The following is a 26470-nucleotide window of genomic DNA, read 5'->3' on the forward strand; positions in this document are numbered from 1 at the left end:
TAGTAATTTTTGTTGTCAGAAAGGGTTGCAGTGCAATGAAGTCTAAGAATAGCTGCTGTAGAGCATCCCTGACAAATCTAAATTCAGATTTTAAATACTTCACCGCCTTTTGCAATATGCTGTGGTGTCACATTGTCACTGGTAACACCACTGACATATGCAGAAAAGCGGCTTCTTGTGCTGCTTTGTATTTTCAGTCTCAATAGACGTGCCCCTGTTTTCAGTACCATGTCAGCACTACGCAGTCATGTCTGCATTATCATGGATAACAAGCATCAGAAAAAATGATTGAAAGGTGACTATGGATGATAACTATGAAATGCATGTTGAAATATTTCTATTTCTCCTAATGCAGTGCGTCTCCTTCTTTATGCTTTCTTGGTAAATGCATCAGTAGGTATAGGTCAGGGGTAGGCAGCCTATGGCACACTTGCCAAAGGCGGCACGTGAGCTGATTTTCAGTGGCATTCACACTGCCCAGGTCCTGGCCACTGGTCCAGGGGGCTCTGCATTTTAATTTAATTTTAAATGAAGCTTCTTAAACATTTTAAAAACCTTATTTACTTTACATACAATAGTTTAGTTATATATTATAGACTTATAGAAAGAGACCTTCTAAAAACGTTATAACGTATTAACGGCAGGAGAAACCTTAAATTAGAGTGAATAAATGAAGACTCGACACACCACTTCTGAAAGGTTGCCGACCCCTGGTATAAGTTCTTATTCAGATTTTCAGGTGGACAGTAACTAAAGCAGTCATAGTATTTGAAAGACAGTTCACAAGCCAATATGGATGGGCAATACAATAGGATTCTCTTTCCATTGCATTGTATTTTCTTGTATTTACTGAGTGGGCAGTTTACTGTAATGTACTGCAATAAAATGCGCTCTTCTTAGGACACATTCTCAGATGAATGAACTATGAAATAAGCTTGTGTTATGCAGAATATGTTATAACACTATCAATCATTTGTAAGTATGGCACAGATTCTTGAGAAATGTGAATAGTTTATTTCAGATATTGCTAGCCACAGTTAAACTGGAGAATTTTTTAAAAAATTAGTCTGACTACTTTTATTGTAGAGACTTTTAACAATACTCAGATGATGCCAGTTTTGTGATACAGGTTTAAGATTTTAGCTAAGATTCCCAACACCAGGGTTGTGATTTTTAAAGGGGTCTAAGAAAGTTCAGTGGGAATTGGGTGCCTGAATCCCTGAAGCCCCCTTGAATATCTTGGTCTAAAAGTCAGGGTTGTAACTCCTGACTTAGGTTCTTAAAAGGTGGCTGATTTTCGACACTGCTGAGCACTCAGAAACTCTCACTGAAGGCAGTGGGAGTTGCTAAGTGCTCACTATTTGAAAAATCAGTCCACTTACTTAAGTGTCTAACTTCAGGCTTCTGCTTTTGAAAATCTGGGCCTCCATATTTAGTATCCTGATGGAAATGCTGGGCCAAGTACTGAAGTGACATACACCCTGCACAATACCAGAGACATCAGTTGGGTTGCCCCAGCAAAGAATTTGTCCTCTATTTTAAGTGAACTACGTTGTGACTGGGTAAATCACGCAGCTTGTTATTTCAGAGGCACTTCTGCTGTTGTGATTCTGCATATGTTACTGTTCTTATTTTAGAAGAGAAATTTCAACTGGCTCCAGGAAGTGCCCCATAGAAATAAAAGTGCCATCTATCACTTTAAAAATAGGCCTGCCCATATTTGCTTTCCATTCCAGCTTCATAGTGGAATTCCAAGAGGAAATTCCAAGCTTGCATTCCTTACACTCCCAAAACTGCCACTAAAGTCCCCAGGAACACTGAGGCCTGGTCTACACTACGGGTTTAGGTCGACTTTAGCAGCGTTAAACCGAATTAAGCCTGGACACGTCCACACAACGAAGCCCTTTCTTTCGACTTAAAGGGCCCTTTAAACCGGTTTCTTTACACCACCTCCGACGAGGGGATTAGCGATAAAACCGGCCTTTGCGGGTCGGAATTGGGGTAGTGTGGACGGAATTCGATGTTATTGGCCTCCGGGAGCTATCCCACAGTGCTTCATTGTGACCGCTCTGGACAGCGCTCTCAACTCAGATGCACTGACCAGGTAGACAGGAAAAGACCCGTGAAGGTTTGAATTTCATTTCCTGTTTGCCCAGCGTGGAGAGCACAGGTGACCCCGCAGAGCTCATCAGCACAGGTAACCGTGATGGAGTCCTCCCAGGATCGCAAAAGAGCTCCAGCATGGACCGAACGGGAGGTACGAGATCTGCTCGCCATATGGGGAGATGAAGCAGTGATAGCTGAACTCCGTAGCAGTAAAAGAAATGGAAAAGTATTAGAAAAGATCTCCAAGGCCATGAAGGACCGAGGCCATAACAGGGACACACAGCAGTGCCGCGTGAAAATTAAGGAGCTACGGCAAGCTTACCACAAAGCCAGAGAAGCAAACGGAAGGTCCGGGGCAGAGCTGCAAACTTGCCGCTACTACGCGGAGCTGCATGCGATCCTAGGGGGTGCAGCCACCACTACCCCAACCGTGTGCTATGACTCTCTCACTGGAGAAACACACAGGGAAGACGGTTCAGGGAACGAGGAAGATGACGATGGAGGTACTGTAGGTAGCTCACAGCAGCAAGGAAGCGGAGAAACCGGTTTCCCCAACAGCCAGGATATGTTTGTGACCCTGGACCTGGAACCAGTAACCCCCGAACTCACCCAAGACCCTCAGGGCACACAGGAGACCTCTGGTGAGTGTAACTTTGTAAATATTTGTAAACATTACAAAAAAAAAGCAAGCAAGTCTGTTAACGTGTATGGGGATGGAGCGGAAATCCTCCAGGGACATCTCCAGAAAGCTCTCCTAGTTGAAATGGGGTGATTTTATTAAGGGGGACATTCAGAGGCGCCCGTTCCTGCTCTTCTGACCAGAAATGTTCCCCGCTGTTAACCACGCGGTGGGGGGAGGGGTGTAGTGATCATCCCAGAGAATCGTGTGTGTGTGTGTGGGGGGGGTGGTTTACTTGTGTTTGTGCCGCATGTTAACCGGGAAACCGCAGCCCCCTCCTTTTACATTGAAACCCCATTTTAAATGGACAACCCAATTCATCCTTGATATGGGAAATGCGCTGCTGTTTGCAACCTTTCCCGCATGTTAAGAAGGTTAAAAAAGCCAAAACACTGTGGCCTACGATGGCTGCCTGCAAGCCGAAATATGCGATCTTGTAATGAAAGAGTGTACCCATTGTTCCCTAAAATGTGTCTTTTTTAACCACCTCTCCCTTCTCCTCCGCCAGCTGCAAATGTTTCTCCTTCGCAGAGGCTCGTGAACATTAGAAAGAGAAAACGTAAGACAAGGGACGAGATGTTCACGGAGCTGCAGATGTCCGCCCAGGCTGATAGAGCACAGCAGAATGCGTGGAGGCAGTCAATGTCGGAGATGAGAATAGCCCAATATGAACAAGAGGAGAGGTGGTGGGCTGAATCGCGCGAAGAACAGAGCAAGTGGCGGGCTGAAGACGATAGGTGGCGTCAGCTTGCAGACAGACGGCAAGAGGCAATGCTCCGTCTGCTGGAGCATCAAACTGATATGCTCGAGCGTATGGTTGAGTTGCAGGAAAGGCAGCAGGAGCAGAGACCGCCGCTACAGCCCCTGTGTAACCAACAGCCCTCCTCCCCAAGTTCCATAGCCTCCTCACCAAGACGCCCAAGAACACGGTGGGGGGGCCTCCGTCCACCCAGTCACTCCACCCCAGATGATCGCCCAAGCATCAGAAGGCTGGCCTTCAATAAGAGTTAAAGTTTTAAAATGCAGTGTGTCCTTTTCCATCCCTCCTCCCCCACCCATCCCAGGCTACCTTGGCAATTATCCCCCTACCTCTGTAAGGAACTAATAAAGAATGCATGAATGTGAAAAAACAATGACTTTATTGCCTCTGCAAGCGGGAGGGGAGGGTGGGGTGGGGTGGCTGGTTTACAGGGAAGTAGAGTGAACCGGGTCGGGGGGGAGGGGTTGGAGGGTTCATCAAGGAGAAACAAACAGAAGTTTCACACAGTAGCCTGGCCAGTCACAAAACTCGTTTTCAAAGCTTCTCTGATGCGCACCGCGCCCTGCTGTGCTCCTCTAACCGCCCTGGTGTCTGGCTGCGCGTAATCAGCGGCCAGGCGAGTTGCCTCAACCTCCCACCCCGCCATAAATGTCTCCCCCTTACTCTCACAGATATTGTGGAGCGCACAGCAAGCAGCAATAACAATGGGGATATTCTTTTCGCTGAGGTCTGAGCGAGTCAGTAAGCTGCGCCAGCGCGCTTTTAAACGTCCAAATGCACATTCCACCACCATTCGGCACTTGCTCAGCCTGTAGTTGAACAGGTCCTGACTCCTGTCCAGGCTGCCTGTGTATGGCTTCATGAGCCATGGCATTAAGGGGTAGGCTGGGTCCCCAAGGATCACGATAGGCATTTCAACATCCCCAATGGTCACTTTCTGGTCCGGGAAGAAAGTCCCTTCCTCCAGCTTTCGAAACAGAGCAGAGTTCCTGAAGACGCGAGCATCATGTACCTTTCCCGGCCATCCCACGTTGATGTTGGTGAAACGTCCCTTGTGATCCACCAGGGCTTGCAGCAGCATTGAAAAGTACCCCTTGCGGTTTACGTAGTCGGTGGCTTGGTGCTCCGGTGACAAGATAGGGATATGGGTTCCGTCTATGGCCCCGCCACAGTTTGGGAATCCCATTTCAGCAAAACCATCCACTATTGACTGCACGTTTCCCAGAGTCACTACCCTTGCTATCACCAGGTCTTTCATTGCCCTGGCAAATTGGATCACAGCAGCCCCCACCGTAGATTTGCCCACTCCAAATTGATTCCCGACTGACCGGTAGCTGTCTGGCGTTGCAAGCTTCCACAGGGCTATCGCCACTCGCTTCTCAACTGTGAGGGCTGCTCTCATCTTGGTATCCTGGCGTTTCAGGGCAGGGGAAAGCAAGTCACAAAGTTCCATGAAAGTGGCCTTACGCATGCGAAAGTTTCGCAGCCACTGGGAATCGTCCCATACCTGCAGCACGATGCGATCCCACCAGTCTGTGCTTGTTTCCCGGGCCCAGAATCGGCGTTCCACGGCATCAACCTGCCCCAGTGACACCATGATTTCCACATTGCTGGGGCCTGTGCCTTGTGAGAGGTCTATGTCCATGTCAATTTCCTCATCACTCTCGTCGCCGTGCTGCAATCGCCTCCTCGCCTGGTCCGGGTTTCGCCTTGGCATGTTCTGGCTCTGCATATACTCCAGGACAATGCGCGTGGTGTTCATAGTGCTCATAATTGCCGCGGTGATCTGAGCGGGCTCCATGATCCCAGTGCTAGCTATGGCGCCTGGTCAGAAAAAAGGCGCGAAAGTAGTATCTGATGGACCAGGAGAAGGAGGGAGGGAGGGAGGGAGGGCCGAGTGACGACATGGCGTACAGGTACAGGAACAGGGAGAAACACAAACAACTGTCACACAGAATGGTCCCCCCCAAAGATTAAACTGGAAACCCTGGGCTTAGCAGGCCGTTGATTTCACGGAGGAAGGGGAAGCAAATGAACACAGAACAAATCTATTTTTTACATCTTAAGCTGGCAGCCGACGGTGCAGCATGAGTGACAGCCATACCAGTATGACGACGATGGGTACCAATCATAATATACCATCATCTGCCAAAAGGCAAGGGACTGCTGCTGTGTAGCAATGCAGCCCCACGTCTGCCAGCCCCACGTCCGCCAGCACCCAGCATCGCCCTCGGCCTCTTCTGGGTGCTTAGCAGACAATACTGGGCAATTGGCAGAAAATAGTATATTACGACTGGTAACCATCATCATCAAAACAGTAGCATGTCTGCCCAGGTGGCCATGATTGACAGCCATACCAGTATGACGATGACGGGTACCAGTCATAATATACCATCGCCTGCAAGGGGCTGGTGCAATGCAGCCCTACGGCTGCCAGCCCCACGGCTATCACTCATGCTACACCGTCTACCGCCAAAAGGCAGTTAGCAGCTGCTGCTGTGTAGCAATGCAGTCCCACGTCTGCCGGCACCCAGAGAACATATGGTGACGGTGAGCTCAGCTGAGCTGAGCGGGCTCCATGCTTGCCGTGGTATGTTGTCTGCACAGGTAACCCAGGTAAAAAGGCGCGAATGTATTGTCTGCCGTTGCTGTGACGAGGGGGGAGGGGCCTGACGACATGTACCCAGCACCGCCCGCGACACTGTTTTGCATCATCCGGGCATTGGGATCTCAACCCAGAATTCAAAGAAAAGGCGCGAACCGCTTCTCGGCTCCCTGAGCTGTGGCGCAAACGTAGTATCTGACGGACTAGGGGAAGGAGGGAGGGGGGCCGAGTGACGACATGGCGTACAGGCACAGGGAATTAAACTAAAGAACGGTGGCTGTGCATCAGGGAGAGACACAAACAACTGTCACAGACTGGTCCCCCCCAAAGATTAAACTGAAAACCCTGGGTTTAGCAGGCCGTTGATTTGACGGAGGGAGGGGGAAGCAAATGAATACAGAGCAAAGGGAAGCAAATGAATACAGAGCAAATCTATTTTTTTACATCTTAAGACGACGGTGCAGCGTGACTGATAGCCCTCGGCATCTTTCTGGGTGCTTGGCAGCAAATACGGGCGGTGTATGACGATGGTCTTCAGGCCTATTGCACAATCGGCTGCTCAGGAAAGACTCTGCTAATGTACGATGACCCGACTTGTAATAGGATGGCTAACAGTCGTAATACACCATTTACTGCCAAAAGGCAAGCCCCACGGCTGCCAGCACCCAGATCGCCGATGAAGGCTACCAGTCTACTGCACCGTCTACCGCCAAAAGGCAGTTAGCAGCTGCTGCTGTGTAGCAATGCAGTCCCACGTCTGCCGGCACCCAGAGGACATATGGTGATGGTGAGCTCAGCTGAGGTGAGCGGGCTCCATGTTGTCTGCACAGGTAACCCAGGTAACCCAGGTAAAAAGGCGCGAATCTATTGTCTGCCGTTGCTGTGACGGGGGAGGGAGGGGCCTGACGACATGTACCCAGAACCGCCCGCGACACTGTTTTGCATCATCCGGGCATTGGGATCTCAACCCAGAATTCCAAGGGGCGGCAGAGACTGCGGGAACTGTGGGATAGCTGTGGGATAGCTACCCATAGTGCAATGCTCCGGAAGTCGACGCTAGCCTCGTACTGTGGACGCGGTCTGCCGACTAGAGCACCTAGAGCATTTTATTGTGTGGACACACACAATCGGCTGTATACAACCGATTTCAATAAAACCGGCTTCTATAAATTCGAACTAATTTCGTAGTGTAGACATACCCTGAGTGTGCAAGGGATGCAGGGCCAGCAGCTGTGGAAAGTACATTACAAATCTGCATGCATACTTATGAAACTGCTCTGTATTGTTTAGTTTCTTTCCTAACAAAAGACGTGCATCAGCCTAAATAGATACAAGTTGTGGTATCACTGAGTAAGTTATACTTGAAATTATTCCAGTTTGACATTATTTGTTTGAAATGCTCTTCAGTTTTAATTTGCACTTGTCATGCAATAAATATGTAGTACAGAGAGCATTTACTGCTCCTGTTTACCTTCTTTAGCGATGTGTCTGGCATGTACAATCTGCAGAAATTCTAACAATCCATCTATTTATCTACCTTAAGGTTTCCTACTGTGGCTCATAACCACAGTATCTGAGCACCTTCCATGTAATATATTGGCCATAACAAGTTCTCTAGTGGGCGACTTCATGCATTATCTGGCCCTTTTTCTTTATAAGATTATAGAAATATCTTATTGGCGTAGGTTTGTGGGGGAGGGGACCTTTTTTTAAAGGGAGAGGAGTGGGTAGTTGATGCTGTGCATAACATTCTGGTAGTGCTTTATCAAATAGAAAAATTCAGTTTTAGTACCGCCCTTAAAAACAGAGCCACCTGTGTACTCCTGGGGTTGGTATATTTAACTATTTGCTTCACTGCACAGCCACCAAACATTCTCAGATGCTCGAGGCGATGAATCATGATGCCTGAACATACTAGTCCTTAGCCACAGAATTTCCAAAAATGACCTTTGCAATGCCAGCAAACCAGCATTCCCTGTGGTGAAGTGTCCATTTTCCCTAGTGCACAGGTCACCTTGAAATACAGGAAAAAAGTAGTGATGATACATTAATAAATGATAGAGGGAGCTCAGTTCCAGACATAATTCCCAATAAATCAATTATTTGCAATGGATACAAAAGTAAGTCATGAATGTCCTCTGTGCACCCTAACTGTATGAGCGGTTTACAGAAAGAACAACGGCTTCTCCTTCTACCTGGCTGAACATCTGATGGCGATGAGTTTTGTCATGGATGGTATTAATGATAGTCTATTTTTATAAAAAGACAAAAGCTGTGTCCTGTCTGTACCGATCTCTTGAGACCACTGTATAGGTTAGGATTTTTTTGAAGGAAGAGCAGAAATGTGGTCCCTAAATTCCCTCAGATCTGGGTATTCAGCGTCTCTGTATTTTACCCATGTAATTTTTTACATGCTAAGTACAGTATGTATCATTTACATTTATTAATGATTTTTCCATCCCTTCTAATGCCTTACATTTAAAATGCAGCACAAAAGCATGATACATAATTCTGTTTGACAGTACATGATGCATTAAAATATTCCATCACATCCTTACAAGTACTCTGACTGGCAGTGAAAAGACAGTAATATAATATTGTGTTTGAGCATCCTGATCGACTACCTCCTTCTAGTTAGTCGTAAAAGAAAGAGTTAATTCCTATTCTGAAGAGTATGGTCCATTGATTTTATTCCTTTTTTATTGACATATTCTTTAGCTTTATAGCAGTTTGAAGAGCAAATACTCCTCCTTAGTTTTGGGAATTGAGTCCCATTGCCTCTTTGCTAAGCCAACCCCCTGTCAATCTTATAAATATAAAAGGGGCCATAAAAATTCATATATCTGACTGGACTCTTCTGGGGTGATATTTATCTCTCCTGGGTCAGCTGAGAAATCAGTCAATATGAAAGTAAAGGATGTTATGATCATCAGTAAGGGTAGGTAGGATAAATGACAAGGGACCTAAAGGGGCTAGAAATAAGGAAAGAAGAAAATGGAGAAGATTTTTTATTGAAAGGGATAGATAACACAAAATACAAATATACATTGGAAGGTGGTATACTTGTACAGTAAGTCAATATAATAATGAGAAAAGATGACGAGGGACAATAGTCAACAGCAAATGTGATCATAGACAATGGAGACCGAAAGATCTGTTAGTGAGGCATATTTTGTTTGATGGGGAAATTATCATTTTCCATGAAGCAAAATGGCAGGTATCATAGCACAACGTTACATTTCATAAAGATTCACTTTAGTGGCCAGCATCAACAACGGCTTTATAAAAGGTGCTAGAAATGTTTCAGCATCTGTCTGAGATAACAAGGAATTTCCGTTCACTTGGGTGGGTGAAGGTTGACTGTGTCAATCACACTGCTTTTATTAGGCACTTCTGGAGATTTACTGTCTTCTAAATGTATGTTTTGTCTCCTATACTCCCTGCTTCTGATTGGTTTAATCCTTCTTTTTCCAGTGCTGGTAACTGAAGCCTGCCTTATAGACAATACCATTGATAGCAGCAAGGGAAAAAGGCAAAAGGGAAACATAAGAATTTAGTAAAAAGGAGACCTGGATTTCTACATTCCCTGAGAAAGCAGTTTTCTTTGGCTTTTATAATTTTGGGCAACATTCAGAGGCTGATATTTTAATTATGGTATTACGTGTGTGTTGTACCTAACATCCAAAAGCACATTCATATCACAAACTAGAGAGACAACATAGCTTCTCAGACATGGTATTGTAGAGACTATATCCAGGATGGTGCATATAGCTTGAAGCATGCTAGTGACATCAGTGAAAATTCAGAGAAGAGCAACAGAAATGAATAAGGGATGTTTAAAGCAACTAAACATTTATAGCCTGGCCAAATGGTAACTAAGGGAGGGTGGGATTATTAATTACAGGCATTTGAAAGGAGTGAACAAAAGGATTGAGAGGAATTGTTAAGGGTGGTAAAAGGGGTGTAATTAAAAGGAAAGGGATGAAATTAGGCAAAAGAAAATTCAGGATAAATATCAAGGTATAGGCTTGGATTTAAAAGGAGAGTTAGGTGCCCAAATATAATGGGATTCAGGTACCTAATTCCTTTGAAAAACCCAGCCTTATCCCTGACATTGAGCTCTTCCAAATGTGGTTTAGTATCCCAAAGGACATTCTGGAAGACTTGTCGCTTGAGGAGTTTAAAACAAGACAGAAAAAGCATTGGAGTATTCCCTGTAGATAATAATCCTATGTGGAAGGAAGGGGAGATTAAACGACCTAAAAAGTCCTTTCTCGTCTTTAATTTCTATGATAAGACCCTGACTGCCAATACTGAAATCCAAATCGTGAGAGAATCTGCTATGAATCTAAAACACGATGAGTCCCGCATTTAAAGTAGAGCTCAGTTAAACCAGAAATCCCTCGGTACTGTTAAAAAGGACCATCTTTTTTTCAGTGGATTACACCATTGGCAGAACAAATATAATAAAATTGGCCTAAATAACTTTTCAATCAAGAGAGAAAAGGTGTGTGAGGTAATATCTTTCATTAGACCAACTTCTGTTGGTGAGAGAGACAATCTTTCAAGCTCTTCTTTTGGTCTGGGAAACTTAATCAGAGTTCTGTGTAAGGTCAAAAATGTCTCTCTCTCATCAACAGAAGTTGGTCCAATAAAAGATATTGCCTCACCCACTTTCTCTCTTTAATAGCCTGGGACCGACATGGCTACAACAACACTGCATTTTCAATCACAGTGATTAATGAACTTTTATAAAGTACTAAATTGTAATTAAAAAACAAACATAAAATATTTCTACAGACAGACCAATTGTAGAACTCTTTCTCCTGCCCCTTCCCTCACTAATGAGGAGAGATTATGGAGTTAATTTTCATGAAAGTCTCCTATCATATAATATTATTAAATTTGACCAGCTTTCAAGGGGCTCAGAAGCAACTTATTGAAAAAGAATAAATGGTTCGTGTACTGAATCTTAAGAGGTGCCAAAAGTATGAATCAGAAATATAGTATAACATTCCTTGCACCCGATCATAAATACTACAATCTCCAGAATATGGATTCTATATTATTTACCTCTGCATATAAACAAGTTGTACTTGAAAGAATTGTGCTTTACATATAATGAATGAAAGGCACCAAAGTCACAAGAAAACAAGAATATATTCATATAAAGGAAGAACTCCTTAGAACCTGGTGCTTCAGGTGCGCTTAAATCCATAGTTACTTGTTAAACATTTACACATATAGTATTCAAAAAGGGTTCTCTCTGCCCTCTAATCCACACAATAATAGTCATTTATGAGAATAAAAGATTCTGCATTGAAATTAAGTTTTGTGGGGGGGGGTTTAATGTCTTGAGAACCAAAAACCTGTTAGTATATTGAGATGCATTTATGCGGGGGAGGGGAATAAAGATAGCTAAATTTATTGCATGCCACATTGATGAAATAACTGAACTAAATCTAAATGGGTTAGACACTGCCACTGTAGATTGAACACCAATGATGAATGCATATAAACAATTGTGATCACATTAGATGAGATCCATTTCGGAAATGATAATCTTTCCCTGTATGTGCAAGGTAACATGATATTGATGAAACAGATTAATAAAGTGCCACTTCTTCACTGCAGAAAGTAAGCGATCTGAGCAGCTAGGCTAAGTGATACAACAATAATAGGATGCAGCCATTTCTCTTTGTGGAAATAATGTCAGAAGACTATAATACCTGGCATTTTGTTCATGGACATCATTCATAATAGTACAAAAAGGATTCTCCGGAAATAGAGATGTGCAACATTCAATGGTTTTTGTTCACAGGGGTTTGAGCAAACTTTTATTTTGGTTTACACAGGTTCACTAAGATTTGCTTTGAGTATAGAGTGAACCCCAAATCCCAAACAAAAGTAGCTGACAGCATCAAATGTACCTCATTTCATGTCACAACTTTGCAAAGGCATCTAGTTTCCACTTGAAGTCATAAATCACCTCCAGGTACACTTAACAATTCACCCTAATCTGTGAACCTTTCAAAGAAACCTGACCAAATTTTGACTTAGTAATAAAAGCTGTACGCAGGTGAGTTTAAAGCCGTTTGGACTTTTGCTTCTACAACTTTGCATCACTCTAAGCACAAGAAAATGTTATGATTTTTCTAAAATTATATTGTATTTTAGTGTGATTTTATATTTTTCTAATTCATATCAAATGGCTACAAGTATATGTGAAGGCTATAAGCAAAGAACAGCTATTGACCATTAAATGGCATAAAAATATGATGGAGAAGAAATGTTTCGATAAGGAAGCACTAGTATATTAACAAACATTAGGAATTATTATTGCTGGATCCACTCAATGTTCTAATATCGCCTTTAAAAAAAGAGAGTAGCCAGTTATTTTTTTTTCATTTATTATAGTAACCCCTTGGAAGTTGGAAACCAAGGTCCATTTCTTTAATATCGTGCCCCCAAATAACTCTCCTCTCCACCACTTCAGTCTAAACCATCACTTTGGTGTATTATACAACTCTTCGTGGGCACTTTTTTGTTGGAATTGATTTTTTTCCTTTAGAAAAAGAGCCCTGAAGGATTTCTTGGGAGAGGGGGAAGGAGGCAGAAAGGGGAATACACATGCAGAATTACATGGATTTTGCAGTCTTTTTTTTTTGTTGTTTTTTAAAGGCAGGTCACATTTTGAGCTTGACTAACTTTGACAGTGTCACTTTAACTTAAGGCCCATAAGCAAAGTGACTGCCTTTGTGCACAGTCCATATGGGCCATTTTAAATAAAAAATTGACATGGTCAGCAAATATATCCAACTGACATGAGAACAGTTATTGAAAGGCACTAGTTATGGGAACAGTACAATTTCAGACAGCAGGAGTCAGAGGAAAGTCTGTTGTGAAGGTGTCTGTAAAAATAGGATATTGAGAATTTTCATTTAGCAATGTCTGGTTCCCCCACTGCTCCTAAAGTGGAAAATTTCGAAACAAAAATACAGTCCTGGCATGCATGCCACTTTCAGAAATGAAAACCACTGCTTTAAAAGAAAAGAAAAACAAACCTAAATACAAGCTTGACTCAATATTGACGGTTTCATGTCCTACTGCAAAGAAATATACAGATATCAGCATTCCCTCCTCCCGCCTGCCCCCTCTTCCCCGCACACAAATCTAAAGGTTAGGGTGATCAGATAGCAAGTGTGAAAAAATTGGGCAAGGGGTAATAGACACCTATCTAAGAAAAAGCCCCAAATCTCGGGACTGTCTCTATAAAATTGGGACATCTAGTCACTCTACTAAAGGTACTAGTTTTACAAAGGCTTTGCAGAGGCAGAAGGGAGATGTGTGCATTCAGACAGTGATTAAACTGTGTCTAATATATTATGTAAGCAATAAAAATGGTGTAAGAGAGATATTGCAGATTGATTGAAAAAAGGTGTCATATGTACCACTGACAGTGTGAGAGAACGAAAATGTGAGAGAACAGAACTTCTGCCTTCAGCCAAGCATTTAAACTCTCCCTTCCTTCCTCTTCCAAAACTAAGTGTGCAGTGTGACACATCACAATTTACCCTACAGAGCTGCCTCATGGCAAATTGTCTCACTGCGCTTTAAAAAGAAATGGAAATTACTTTCTTCCTCACTCTGAAAATGATAAAATTTACCTGCAATATGAATCATTTGACTAGTTCCAAATCTCCTAGCCAGACATTTTTACTGATAGAATAAGGATAAATGTTTCTATTTAAGGAATGATTTTACAGCCTGTTATCAAAATGATGAATTCATTACAAGCAAACAGACAGCACTCTGTGAAAAAGAGAAATATTTTGTAACAGTCTGTCAAACACTGTGCTTTGTTAAACTAAGAGAAATCGAGCTGTGTGCACTCTGGAATGGTGAACTGAAGTAGTTCAGGCCACCTAGCACGGCCACCCAAGTTGAAACAAAAGAGCTGATGCTTTACTGCATTACTCCAATTTTATTACAGCATAACTCCATTGAAATCAATGGAATTTCACTGGCATAGAACTGGAATCAGAGAGTGATGACTCGTGCCCCTACTATTTCTATTTCACCATAAGAAAATTTTTGTTTTTCTCCCGTTCCCTTTCTTTCTGTAGTTTTGCTCCAGTGCTTGCAATGACAGCCCCGTGCTGATGACTAGCTTTGGAATCCCCTGGATGCTTACTTAAAAACAAAACTCCATTAATATCATCAACTGACCCAGTGAAGTGTGATCTGGATTCCAGGTTTATTATTTGTTCAAAAATAATAATTTTTGGACCTTTTACTCTTTGTTTTGCTGAGGGGAAAAGATGGAGACAGAGCAGAGGAGAATGAAAATCTCTGATGGGCTGTTCCTTATTTTGGTTTTGGTTTGAGCCTAATTATTTTTTATTTGTATTACAATAGGGACTAGATCTTGATTGGGCCCCCTTTGTGCAAGGGGTTGTATAAATACACAGAGAGATTCTCTACCCTGAAGAGCTTTCATTCTAAATAGACAAGACAAAGGGAGGGAGAAAGGAAGTTTTTATCCTCATTTTACAGTTGGAGAGCTGAGGCTCAGAGAAATTAAGTAACTTGCCCAAGGTCATGCTGGAAGTTTGGTCAGAACTGTGAATGGAATTCAGAACTCCAGAGTTCCAGTCCAGTGCCTTAACCACAACACTCTCCTTCCAAAATGCTGGGATAACACTAAGGTATTTGTTTAGAAGTCAAGCAGCATTTTCTCACTTACATTTATTACCCAGCTTCTCTTTTATCTCAGCATAATTGAAAACACAGCTTACAGCCTAACCCAGGGAAGTGGCTGTCTCAAGGTATTGGTAACAGACCATAAAGACTTCCACTTCCACAGCACTGTTTCCATCCACCACATATCAATAAGTGGCCAGAGAGGGACCCAAAGTTTGAACTTCGCAAAGTTCATGGGTGACTGGATCCAGGGTGTTCATTTGGTCCATGATATAGAGAGGTGGTGAAATTTGAATCAGCTTCCAATTCTGATATTCTCCAAATATGAGAGATGTTCATAATCATTTGTAGTAGCTTTTGTTCAGGCCCACCTCTAGCAGTGACTGTAGTAATGACTGAAAACAACATCCATCCAATGCCTGTTTAATAGCCTATACGGTGAATCAGTCCCATTCCTACTGGACTAAAGTATTGCTACAGTTTGCATCTTTGCTGACAGTCTCAGATGAGAAGGCCAAGAGACTAAAGTATTCTCTCATGCTTAGAGATTGTCCCTCTGGGTCCAGGTTGAAGCACTTCCCTGGGGCATGATACAAAATCTAGCACAGCCTTTGCCCATTCTGCACTGGCTCTGAGAATACAGGACTTTACCACCCAGGGCAGTGAAAAAACCAAAAGCTTAGCTCTTAACCTGACCCTTCGCATTATGGAAGTATTCTGAACAGCCACAGTATAGTTTTAAAAGGGCAGATTTTTAAGGAGTTCTGGAAGCTACAAAAACTGAGCAAAGTTTGTTACTTTGCTGTAAATAAAGTCCTACTGAACCATGCCCAAATGCCTATCCCTACTGAACCATGCACAAATGCCTATGCCTATTTTCCTTAAGGCTGCACAAGTCAAAAGAGCGGAAGAATCAGACCAAAAAGGTAGTTTCTGCCCCAAAACACAAAATAGTAGACAGATTTGAAACAAATAAAATATGTATTCTCCAGTGCCAGTGACTTGTGCTCCTAAATAACTTAGGTGCTTTTGAAAATATTCTACATTCTCAGTAGGATTTCCAGAGTATTTTAGTCTCTTTCTCAACATGCTGCACTGTCATATACAGGCCCAGAGTTTGGGAATAGACTCCTGACTCCTAAACATTCATGAATCTAGTTTTGTTTACACGTTAGAACCCCAAACCTTCCAAGTTTTGCATGGTTTCAGATTATAAAATGAAAAATTCACTTGTATCTAGCTATGATAAACCAACTGGCAACAAAATCTAAAGTTAAGTCTGTATTTTTTACACAGATAAGACCCTGGCACCGGAGCCAAAGACCACTGAAGTCAATGGAAAAACTCTCATTGGCTTCCATGGGCTTTGGATCATGTCACTGGGTATCTACAGTGATTTGGTACAATCGGGCTAAATTAAGAATGCAATGATAATCATAACTCAGAGTTTCTTTGTCTTTGTTGGCTTCAGTCTGAGCCTTAATGTTATTTTTATGTAGTTTTTTATGCTACATTTCCCATTTAACAGTGATATCATTTTGCCTTTCCTCCATAGAGCATGGCAAAAGGCATTAGAATTTGGTTTCAGCTTTCATTTGTTATTCTACCGCTAACAGAGTTTTAACCTATTAGAACCATTTTAGTGGGGGGGATGGAATCTGATTTAAAGCAGAATCTGATTTAAAACAGACAACAGTAAATTATGTTTTAATGTTAAACAGTGCCCATGAAAGGTGCTAGGTTGCCTCACTGGATAACTTAAGTCCTCTCTTTATCCACATACTAGGTACAGGATGGCAAATAGTCTAAACTATCACACGGTCCCATTAATTATGCCTCATCCATGACCCATATGAACCACTTCTAGAGCCTCCATGGCCACACTTGTTTTTTCTAGTTGTACTGGATGGCAATTGGGATGGCTGTTTTTGTCAGGTGGACACTTTATCACTGAGAAGAAAATACTAAATCATGAAGACTTAGGGGGAAACAACTGCATTTCTTTGCAGGTGCAGATGTTCTATCTCATATGGCAATGACTCTCAAACTGTATTCCATGGAACACTAGTGATACACAGTAGTTTGGGAACCAAGGAGAAGGAAATTGGGGTGCTAGAAAAGTTAGTGGGTCCCTTGGAGGGTCTCTCTTACAGATCAATCTGCAGAATGGAAAGTTCCCCAGGAAGGGAACTGAATATATCCAACACTGAAATAAGCAAATACACACACACACACACACACACACACACACACACCATTGTATGCTCCTGTTCTTCACTACAGATATTGTGACCGGTTATATAAGGGGTCTTATAGATTTGATTTGGAGAGCAGTATAGTTACAGTTTTTGCAGTAATTTATGTTGCATAGTTCTTAGCTGGACACATTGAAACCAGTAAATGTGTTCTCAAAATGCAGATCAGGAAACCTGAGAGATTTTTATCTGAGATCTCTGGACCAGTCTATAGCTAACATGACATCTCAGACTCCAGCAGGTACCCTCAGCAGATGGTAAGTAGTTGACAGCTTTAGATGTTCTAAATTAGATGAATCAAGATACCACTTGTTCCAAGGAAGTGGGTGGTTAGTCACGTTCCCCCTTTGTATTGCTGGCAGATAATGTGGATTTTGGTAATAAGCAAACAGAGAATACTGCAGGAGATTGAAATAAGTTTTAAATTCACCATACGAGGTTGGTTTTCTACCCAATATCAACTGTTTAACTCCCCTATCAAACCATGTTTGAAATGAAAAAATACAATTTAGAAGGTACAAAATCTGAATTTTTCATTGTGAAGGTCAGAGAGTGAGCTGTTGAGAGCTCATGTATATTTTAGTCTTTCTGTAGCTCAGAATTATGGAATATACTATCAGTCCTGATAGTATATTTAGGCTTGCCAATGTATGTGTCAAAATTCTCTTGCATCTGTGGATCTAATTTCCACATTCAATTACTATATGAAATACTGTATCATGGTATTGTCTGCACAAATCAGACAGACTGGACTTATTTTATTACCCTCTTGTTAGATAGTGGATAATTGAATGTATCAAGGTGGAATGTAAAGTCCTTTACATTGTATTTTGCATTTATAGGGTGGGGGTCCAGAGCATGGAGTGGGCACCAATATACATGTTCATAAATCTAAATACATAAATAATTATGCATTTGGACACCTAAATATTCTCTTACTATAAATCTCCTGTCAGTCAGGTTTAGTCTTGTGGTGTAGTTTCCCCTACTGGCAATGCTGAAGGTATTGTAGATTGCTGGGAGTTGTTTTTAATTAAAGTATAAGTTGTGGTTTACATATGAAAAAATTCAGTCATCTTTCATGGTTTTCCTGTATTTCTAAAATTCTTTGGGTATGGATGTTGCATCAGAGGAATCTCCTGAGAGTTGTCAAAAATATTGGGAGTACAGTACATTCTTTGCCACTTAATCAAGATGCTCTTAATTGGAATGGCTATTTTATTGAGATTTTTTCTAGAAAAACAAATTAGATTTATGATACTGAATAGTGATAACTGCTGCTTAATGAAGACAGGCAAATATTCTACCTAATGGAGACATATTTGGCTAATTCCAAGAAGTTAAGAGGTGTTTTACTAGGTGTTGAAGAGGTATGAAATGCTTAGTTCTGATCTTTCGATAGAGAAGCTGCCATATAAAGACTATAAATGAAGGGAAAAAAACACTACATTTCATTATGTATTTTAACCAGTACAGCATTTTTTTCCTTTTAGACTTCACCACCACCCCTGAATTCTTTGTACTACATGCAACTGACACACATACATAGCTCTAAGAATTAAATTACTTGCCCTTCAAGCAAGATAATGGATCCACTGTGGTATCCCAATTAAGAGAATTCTACTATACTAATGTTATGCTTTCCTATTAAGGTTTAATTATGTTTATGGAGGAGATGGTATGATGAGATTCCTACAATGGCATGTAACAGATCTGTGACCGTTCGTAGCAAATATCTCCAACAACCAGGGATGGGACACTAGATGGGAGGGTCTAGGCCACAAGCAGACTCAATACCTCCAAGGGTAAACTTGCCAGCAGCAGTTACTATGCCTGTAGAACAGGTAGTGTGCATGCCCCCAAGGTAGTCTGGCAGCTGTTTGCTAGTCAGGCCCACATGATACTCAGGCGTGTTACCTCTAGGAAGGTTGATCTATGCTAGCTGTGCTGGCATAGCCAACCTCACTTGGACCAACAGTAGGATTTGAACCCAGGACCTTACACACTAAAAGCATGTACCATTTGACCTAAAAGACTTAGCTTGAAGCAGTGGCAAGTGCATAAGTCTCTTATGTGGGCAAGGCCCTTTAAGACAGACAAAGGTGCACACTCTCCTGGTGTGGGTTACACTAGCAAACAACCACCTTGTGCTTTGAGACCACAGACAGATATGACATGTCTGCCTTCTATTCTGCAGCATGAAGGAAGTAGCTCAACACTGGGATAGTTTTTTCTTTGTAACTTAATTGTTTGCTCTCCTTGTGGTACATGGTAGTAATTCATTTGTATGCTGCTGACCCAAATGAGCAAGGATATTTCTCTATTTGTATTAAGAATAATAAGAAACATTTACTGTACTGGTGTATAACAGCAAAGCTGAAGTCCAGCCATTTAAATAAACCTTTCCAAGGACTTCCCTGATTTAGAAATGTGTCCCAGTGCACTGGATAACCTAAGCAGATAGTGACCTTGGCAATATGGCAAGGGTAATATTTTCACAAGGATGAACTAACTGTTCTTGAACAAACACTCCAATGTATTAGGCACAAACAAGTTCTGCTTCAGTATCAGCCATGCATGTCTTCATTTTCAAACAATTTTTTCTTAAGCTAACAGATTTATTGGGGCCGATAGAAAATGTCACCGACCACTTACATCTGAGCTTTCCCGTGCTCTTCTAACACTATTGCAGAGTATTGATAGAGTACATGATTATACACCTGTCACATTTAGAGCTACCAAGCCATAAAACAAAGCACCTGTGTTCAACCAACAGTTAAAAGGGTTTGTTAACCCTTAAGAACCAATGGAATTGTTTACAAATCCTTAGAATTATAAGGGGAGGGCTGGGATCTTAGAAAACAGTTTCTTCCTCTCTTTCCTCCCAGTCCCCACCTTCCCACTCCTTTTCCTCTCTCCCAGCAGATGAGAGACCCTTTCCACCACCATGACCCTCCATTTCCCCATATAAGTGCTAGAAGAACATCTAGGCCTCCTGCCACCTATAAACCTTAACTCCCCTCTGGCCAGCCTCTTCCACACACAGTAGAAAGAAGGAGCAGCAGATGAATAACAATGTGCAGTAGCAGCACCAGGAGGAGGAGGATGCAGGCTCCTTAGTGTGGGGGTGTTAGGAGATGATTAGAGAGGTTAGATGGATTTTGTCAGACAACTGATGGTGGGAACATGAGTAGAGTTCCTGCTGGGCAAGAGAGACTGGAAATGAACATAATCTAGTCCCTCAGCTTTGAGCCCAGAGGATGAGGATCTCATTTTGAGAGGTCTATGGGTTAAGAGTGAAATGCTATCCTCAGCCCACGTCACTCCACACAGCGTTCTTTTCTCTTTGGGACTCAGCTGCGGTAGCTCACTAAGGAGCATGACACCTATGTTTATGGATACAGAAAGAAAATTTGTTAAGATACCAGCTGAAATGTCTATACATAACCCCGAGCAGTTAGGGGGCAGAAATGGGAATGCTCTCGCAAAGCATGACGGGGCAGGTGATCCTCTCTCGCTGTGCCATCTTTGTTCATCTGTGATGGCACGTGAGAGCAGAGAAGGAAAAGCAGCAGCCCAGGAAGAGAAGACACATTGCTTATTATAATAAAGTGGCATCAGAACAGCCCTTCTTCCCACACCCACACGAGGAAGGAAGGGATTTGGAGAGGCAAGACAGTGAGCTGGTCTAGTGCACTACCGGGGCCCTTTAATGTCCAGCTTAAAAAAGGTTTTGTTGGTTAAAAGATGGATGGGCTTAGGACTAGCTTCCAGCAGAATCATTTATTAAGAGCTGCCTTTCACACTGTCCTGTTGTGTACTTTACATGACTGCTGACTAAAAACACCCACGGAAAATATGTTGTGTTTTATCAACCAAAGCCGAAAAGAAAGGGGAGCGGGTGCACTGGCGTAATGGGCTAGTGGAGGGTGCAAAATGTGTGGGATCTAAATTTCATGTGAGAAAACAAGACCGTTTGGTATTTGCAGAAGAAATTAAAAAAACAAGCATTCAGAAGCAGTAAATATCTTTTTCTTTCACACTCCTGTGACTTTAACTTGGGCATACTGAAATGTCGCCACACAGCCGGTGAACATTGTCTCCTGTTGAAACTATTTGGTTTCGATTTTTAAAGTTGGCTGTAAGGCGTCAGTGCAGATCGGCTACCAGGGACCTTGCTGAACCCCAAACAAGTCCACATGAGTAAAGGGGTCCATGTCAGCAGATCCAATTGCAGGGTCAAGGCCTGTTTTGTACCTACAGTCAACGGCAAACACAAAATTGCACTTACTGATGGCAAATAATTTACATGTTAGAAACTAAGGGCTTGTCTAGATCAATGCCTCATTTTTGGCAAGCTGGGATGTAAATCTACCCTGCTGTAGTCTGCCACACACTCAGTGTCCATATGGACCCTGTTGCGGGGCACTAAAAGTTCCCTACCATGCTTTAATCTACTTCTGTTTGAAAGTGGGGTAAATCAAAGAGCACTAAGAAACTTTTAGTGCCCAGCAATAGGGTATATATGGACACTGAGTCTGTGGCAGGTGTGACAGACCCAGACCAGTGGGGTACAGGAGTCTGGTAGAGGGCAAATATACTAGTCACTGGATGAGTAGTTTTCTGTTCCCTGAGTGACCAGAGCAGGGCCTCCACTAGAGTAATCAGGAACCTGCTAGAACCAGTTAAGGCAGGCAGGCTAATTAGGACACCAGGAGCCAATTAAGAAGAAGCTGCTAGAATCAATTAAGGCAGGCTAATCACCTGGCACCTGGGCTTTAAAAAGGAACTCACTTCAGTTTGTGGTGCGAGTGTGAGGAGCAGACCCAGACCAGTGGGGTACAGGAGTACTTTGTCACGTAGGCTAGAGCGGGGTAGAATTACACTCCAGCTTCCCAAGAATGAAGTGTTCATCTAGACAAGTCCTAATTATCTGGTTGTGAGGGAGATTTTCAAAAATATCTGACTTTCAAATCAGTGAGATTTGTGCTCCTAAGTCAGTCACATCAGTGCTTTTTAAAATCCCCACCCCCACGTGTCTGCAAATCAGGTTAGTTATGTTGGGTTTTCCCAGAAGGCAGCACTTCCAAGTTTTCTTCTGGGTTCCAATAACAGCATGCACTGTATATTTCTGGCTTTCGTATTGCTAAATATTCTGTTGGTAGCAGACTTGTCCTGCCCCGTATAGAATATTTGGCGACTGCCCCCCCAAAAAGCCCTTTAGGCAGAATTACGTTTGAGGATAGAAGTCTGTTTATTTAAAACATTATTATAACATTGTAGTTATTAAAAAATGGAGAATCAGAAAATTAGACATTTGTACTAGTAGGTTCCAACTCCAATCTTCATCTTTCTCTTACTGGTGGAATAACTACCACTAATTGGGAAGTGTAAGAAACATACCTTCTTCTCTGCTATGAATTGGAATTGCAATGCATTGTACAATGCATCTGCCCTCCAGAATAGAAAAGGTACAGAGAGGGTGTTGTAGGACATTTGGTGTTTGTGGCTCAGACATCCATGAGTGACATGGGAAAAGTCAATTAGTGGCCATTCTCAAGTGTATGTGATCTTTCCCCAATAGTGCTAGGGTGATAGTGTGAATCCCTGCAGTGTGTTGGTGGATAGCATTTTATATAGACCACACATGGAAAGGAATGTGAGAGATGTTTTGGCCTCTGGTCTGCACCGTAAGGTCAGAGGAGCAGCCTGCTCTCAATCCTCTATTAGTGGGTGCTTGGGAGTGAGGAAACAGAAGTTTGGTGTCTCCAGAAGTGCTATGTTAGGGCTGTGATGCTTCCTCCAGAATTCCTTCCTCTCCTCTACGGGTGTAATGCTAGCCTCACCTCAAGAGTGCAGTTCTTCACCCATTCACACTAAAAACCATAATTCAAAAAAGTTACGTACCTATGGATTCATTCTTATTTGGGCTTGGCTTTTCAATGATTGTTGCATATATGGTATATGTGAAGCTGTGTCCGTAATTCCAATGACTGTGCATGCAAACTGCCAGTTAGATATCTAACTGGTCATTTACACATGCATTTACTTCAGTTGCTGACAAACAATACACATACATTTGTACGTACACATTTTTGGAATTCTGAGCCCAGAAGTTTAACTTTGTGCAGTTGTAGCAATGTTATCAGAAGTTGTGAAATGCAACAGTCAAGGTCTTAGTCTTAATCCAGTCCTCCAGTAAATTTATCTGCCTTTACAAAGGACATTTACTTAGTTAGTGGAGCTCCCTCTAAAGAAGCAATAGAAGATCACAGTGTTAATGAGATCGAATTATTTTTCTATAAGGGTTTCAAATCTTGAAAATAAATCTTTCAGAAAAAGAGTTATCGTGTGCATGTTTTTCCTACTGAAAAATGCATTTTTTCTAAATTCGCTGTTGTCTCTGACCCTAATCCTCCAATGCATAATAAAACAAGCTTATCAAACCACTTGTGTATTTCCCTTACCTGGGGCAATTTCTCATGGCATAAGAGCCACTATGGCAGCTCCTATGCCATCCTTGCTCCCAGTTGCTGGGGAATAAAGGGTGTGGTCCGTCCATCCCTTCATCGTGCCAATCCTCAGCTTCTGGAATAGCCCCTTGGGTCCATGTGCATCTGGCATAAAGTTGTTCTTACTTATGTCCGGGGTCACAAATCCTCCTGAGCGGTGTCAGATTGGTGTTGAACCTAAGAATCTCGCTCCATAGATTTCTTACTTCAATAAATCATGCAACATTTTCATTCTAATCATTACTGTACAAGAAAGTCAAAAATAAATTTAGCCTAGATTAGTTCTATTATTCTAACTTACATATCGCCAAAGATAACTGTGCTGTAAAAGGTTATTACACTTACAGTTCTTCTTTTTTGTGAGTCATAAGTACAGGGCATGAAATACAATTGGCAGTATCAGAGAATTTTGGACAGGCCCATAGACAGATTGCCATGAAAGACACCTAAATAACATCTACTTGAGAAATGACATGTACCCCTAAATTTTCAAACCACTTCCTAGAGAATGCAGTCCCTTCTAAGCACACAGTTCCCATCAAAATGTACCTGGTTAAATCCTGTGCAGCTCTTGGAAAACGTAGGTGTAAAATCCATTTACAAAAATTGGGTTTCAAAAACACCCAAAAAATTAGACCAAAATGTATAGCTTCAGGTCTTCAATCAGAATCTATAGACCTCACTATCAGGCAAAGCCTGAGTTACACAAACATTTGCTAAGAGAATTATTGGATTATAAATGGAGACTGATAACTGCAATTATATGTGACAGAAAACGAGGTGGCAAATATATAGGTTTATTACATTAGGCTTCCTTTGTGTTTTCTTCTCTCCTTTTCTTTATAATGAAGAAGCTGTTACTGGCAGATGGAATTAGGTATGAGCTGCTTTGAATGCTTTTAGTCTGTCAGATAGCTTTAAACTCAGGAGCTGATGCAGAAAGTAACTTTTACTGAATAACTTCACAAATTTTCTTTCCTGGGAACGTTAGCTTTCTTTATTCAAAAATGTTTTATACTTTTAAGATGAAGGCTTCTAGACTATATTATACCATCGGTAATTTTAGTGCCATCTGAACTGAATACATTTTCTGTATGTGTACCATAAGGATTTTTTAAACTTCTATTTTCTTTTATTGTGATCTGTTATGATAGGATGCCAGGCTTCCCGGTGGTGTCACTTAGCAGTTAAGTCATTGGGCCCCCAATTTCATCCTCTCAATCTCTCATGCCTCCTGTCAGCAGCTCCTCCAGCACTGAGATGGCCCACCTTTTGATGGGTGGAGACCTCGGCCCTCCAGCTGGGCCACCAGTTTAGATCAATCCCCCTTTAGCAGTGTCCAACAAATTGTAGAAGGCTCTGTGTCCTTATGACAAGGAAAACCCTCAGTCTATCGCCTGGCTTCTGTAGGTGGTTCATCCCTGCCCTGAGACTTTCAATGTGTCTGACTTCTCTTTACTCCTGGGAGGGGAGGAAGTGAGGTTTATGTCCCTATATGGGAAACGTGTTTGGTGAGAGAACTGGGCCCTCCCACTCCACCAGGGTCCTACCCAGGGCCCTATGAAAGGCAAACATTGTCAGGCACCTCGGTGTAACTCAAGCCTGCCTCCCTGGGCCACATCCTACCCATCTTCCCCACTCCTAGGTCTCAAAGTCCAACTTGAGATAGCAGAGGGGAGAAAAAGGTAACTGAACCTTCAGCTCAGCTTCCTCCCCAGGGGAATGTTTCTGTGGCAGCTTTGCTCAGGAGCTGTCAGGGTAGATCTGCTCTGTTCCCCCATCTACCCCCATCTGAGTTGTTTGGCTCCTTTCCTCCAGCTGGAGCATGTTCTACAGGTTCAGGGGGGTGGAGTCACTTGGGCCAGAACTGCCCCTTAGCATCCCTTCAGCTCTAGTGTGGGGTTTATATACCCCATCACATTTGTGTATAATTAAAATTATGCAGTTGTTTGTCCCTAATAAAGTTAATTTTAGGATTTTATTACACATATGACATTACAAATACTACTAACAATTTGCATTCATATAATCGAATCATAGAAATGTAGTACTGGAAGGAACCTCGAAAGGTCTTCTAGTCCAGTCCCATGCACTGAGGCAGGACTAATTATTATCTAGACCATTCTTGACAGGGGATTGTCTAATCTGTTCTTAACAACCTGCTACCACGGAGATTCCACAACCTCTCTAAGTATATCTTTATTATATATTTATTAAAACAGCTTCCTTCCAAGGATCTCAAAGTACTTTGCAAGTATTAATTGGGTCCTGTATCACTTCAGCCGGGTAGATAAGTATTGTCTCTGTTTTGCAGATGGGTAAACTGAAGCACAGCGGTTAACTGACTTGCCCAAGCTCATGCAGTGATTCATTAGAAGAGCGTGGAATAGAATCCAGGAGTCCTGTCGCTCACCACTAGAAAACACTCCCTCCCTAAACAAATGGTCTATTTTATGTTAACTATGTTTACTCGTCACATCTGCTAAAGTAGAACAAATTACTCGGCCCAGATTGTGGCTGGCATTGACCAGAGTAATAAGAAAGACATATGCTCACACCCTTCCAGGCTCATCATGCAGGTCCAATCCCAAGCTTTGGCTCAGGGCCCACAAAGATGGTGCTAAGCTCTCCAAGGTGGCCACAGCTGGGCTCAGTGCTCTTGTGCATCAGGTGTCAGGCCAGGGTAGGGGAGAAGGCAGAGGTGAAAGTAAGCCGGTACAGCGTACTGGCAAGAGCCGGTACACCGTGCTGGACTGGACCGGCTTCTCCAGTGATGATTTAACGGGTCCAGTGCACCGGCCCCTGCGGGGAGCTACGGGCCCTTTAAAGCACCATCCGAGCCCCGCTGCC

The 26470-nt window shown here is 42.5% G+C and overlaps 2 protein-coding genes across 7 annotated transcripts in view; both read left to right on the top strand.

Moving 5' to 3' along the window:
- The window catches only part of CHST8 (carbohydrate sulfotransferase 8), a 278075-nt gene that overhangs the window by 133992 nt on the left and 117613 nt on the right, over positions 1-26470 (top strand). The gene's annotated exons all lie outside the window — the stretch shown is intronic.
- On the top strand, positions 1104-3939 carry LOC135975622 (mediator of RNA polymerase II transcription subunit 15-like). Its single transcript, XM_065567193.1, has 2 exons — positions 1104-2747; positions 3294-3939. Exons 1-2 carry the CDS (start codon positions 2207-2209, stop codon positions 3794-3796), a joined length of 1044 nt encoding a protein of 347 aa, XP_065423265.1. The 5' UTR covers positions 1104-2206; the 3' UTR covers positions 3797-3939.

The sequence above is a fragment of the Chrysemys picta genome, chromosome 14, assembly GCF_011386835.1.
Source record: "Chrysemys picta bellii isolate R12L10 chromosome 14, ASM1138683v2, whole genome shotgun sequence".
Classification (NCBI taxonomy): domain Eukaryota; kingdom Metazoa; phylum Chordata; order Testudines; family Emydidae; genus Chrysemys; species Chrysemys picta.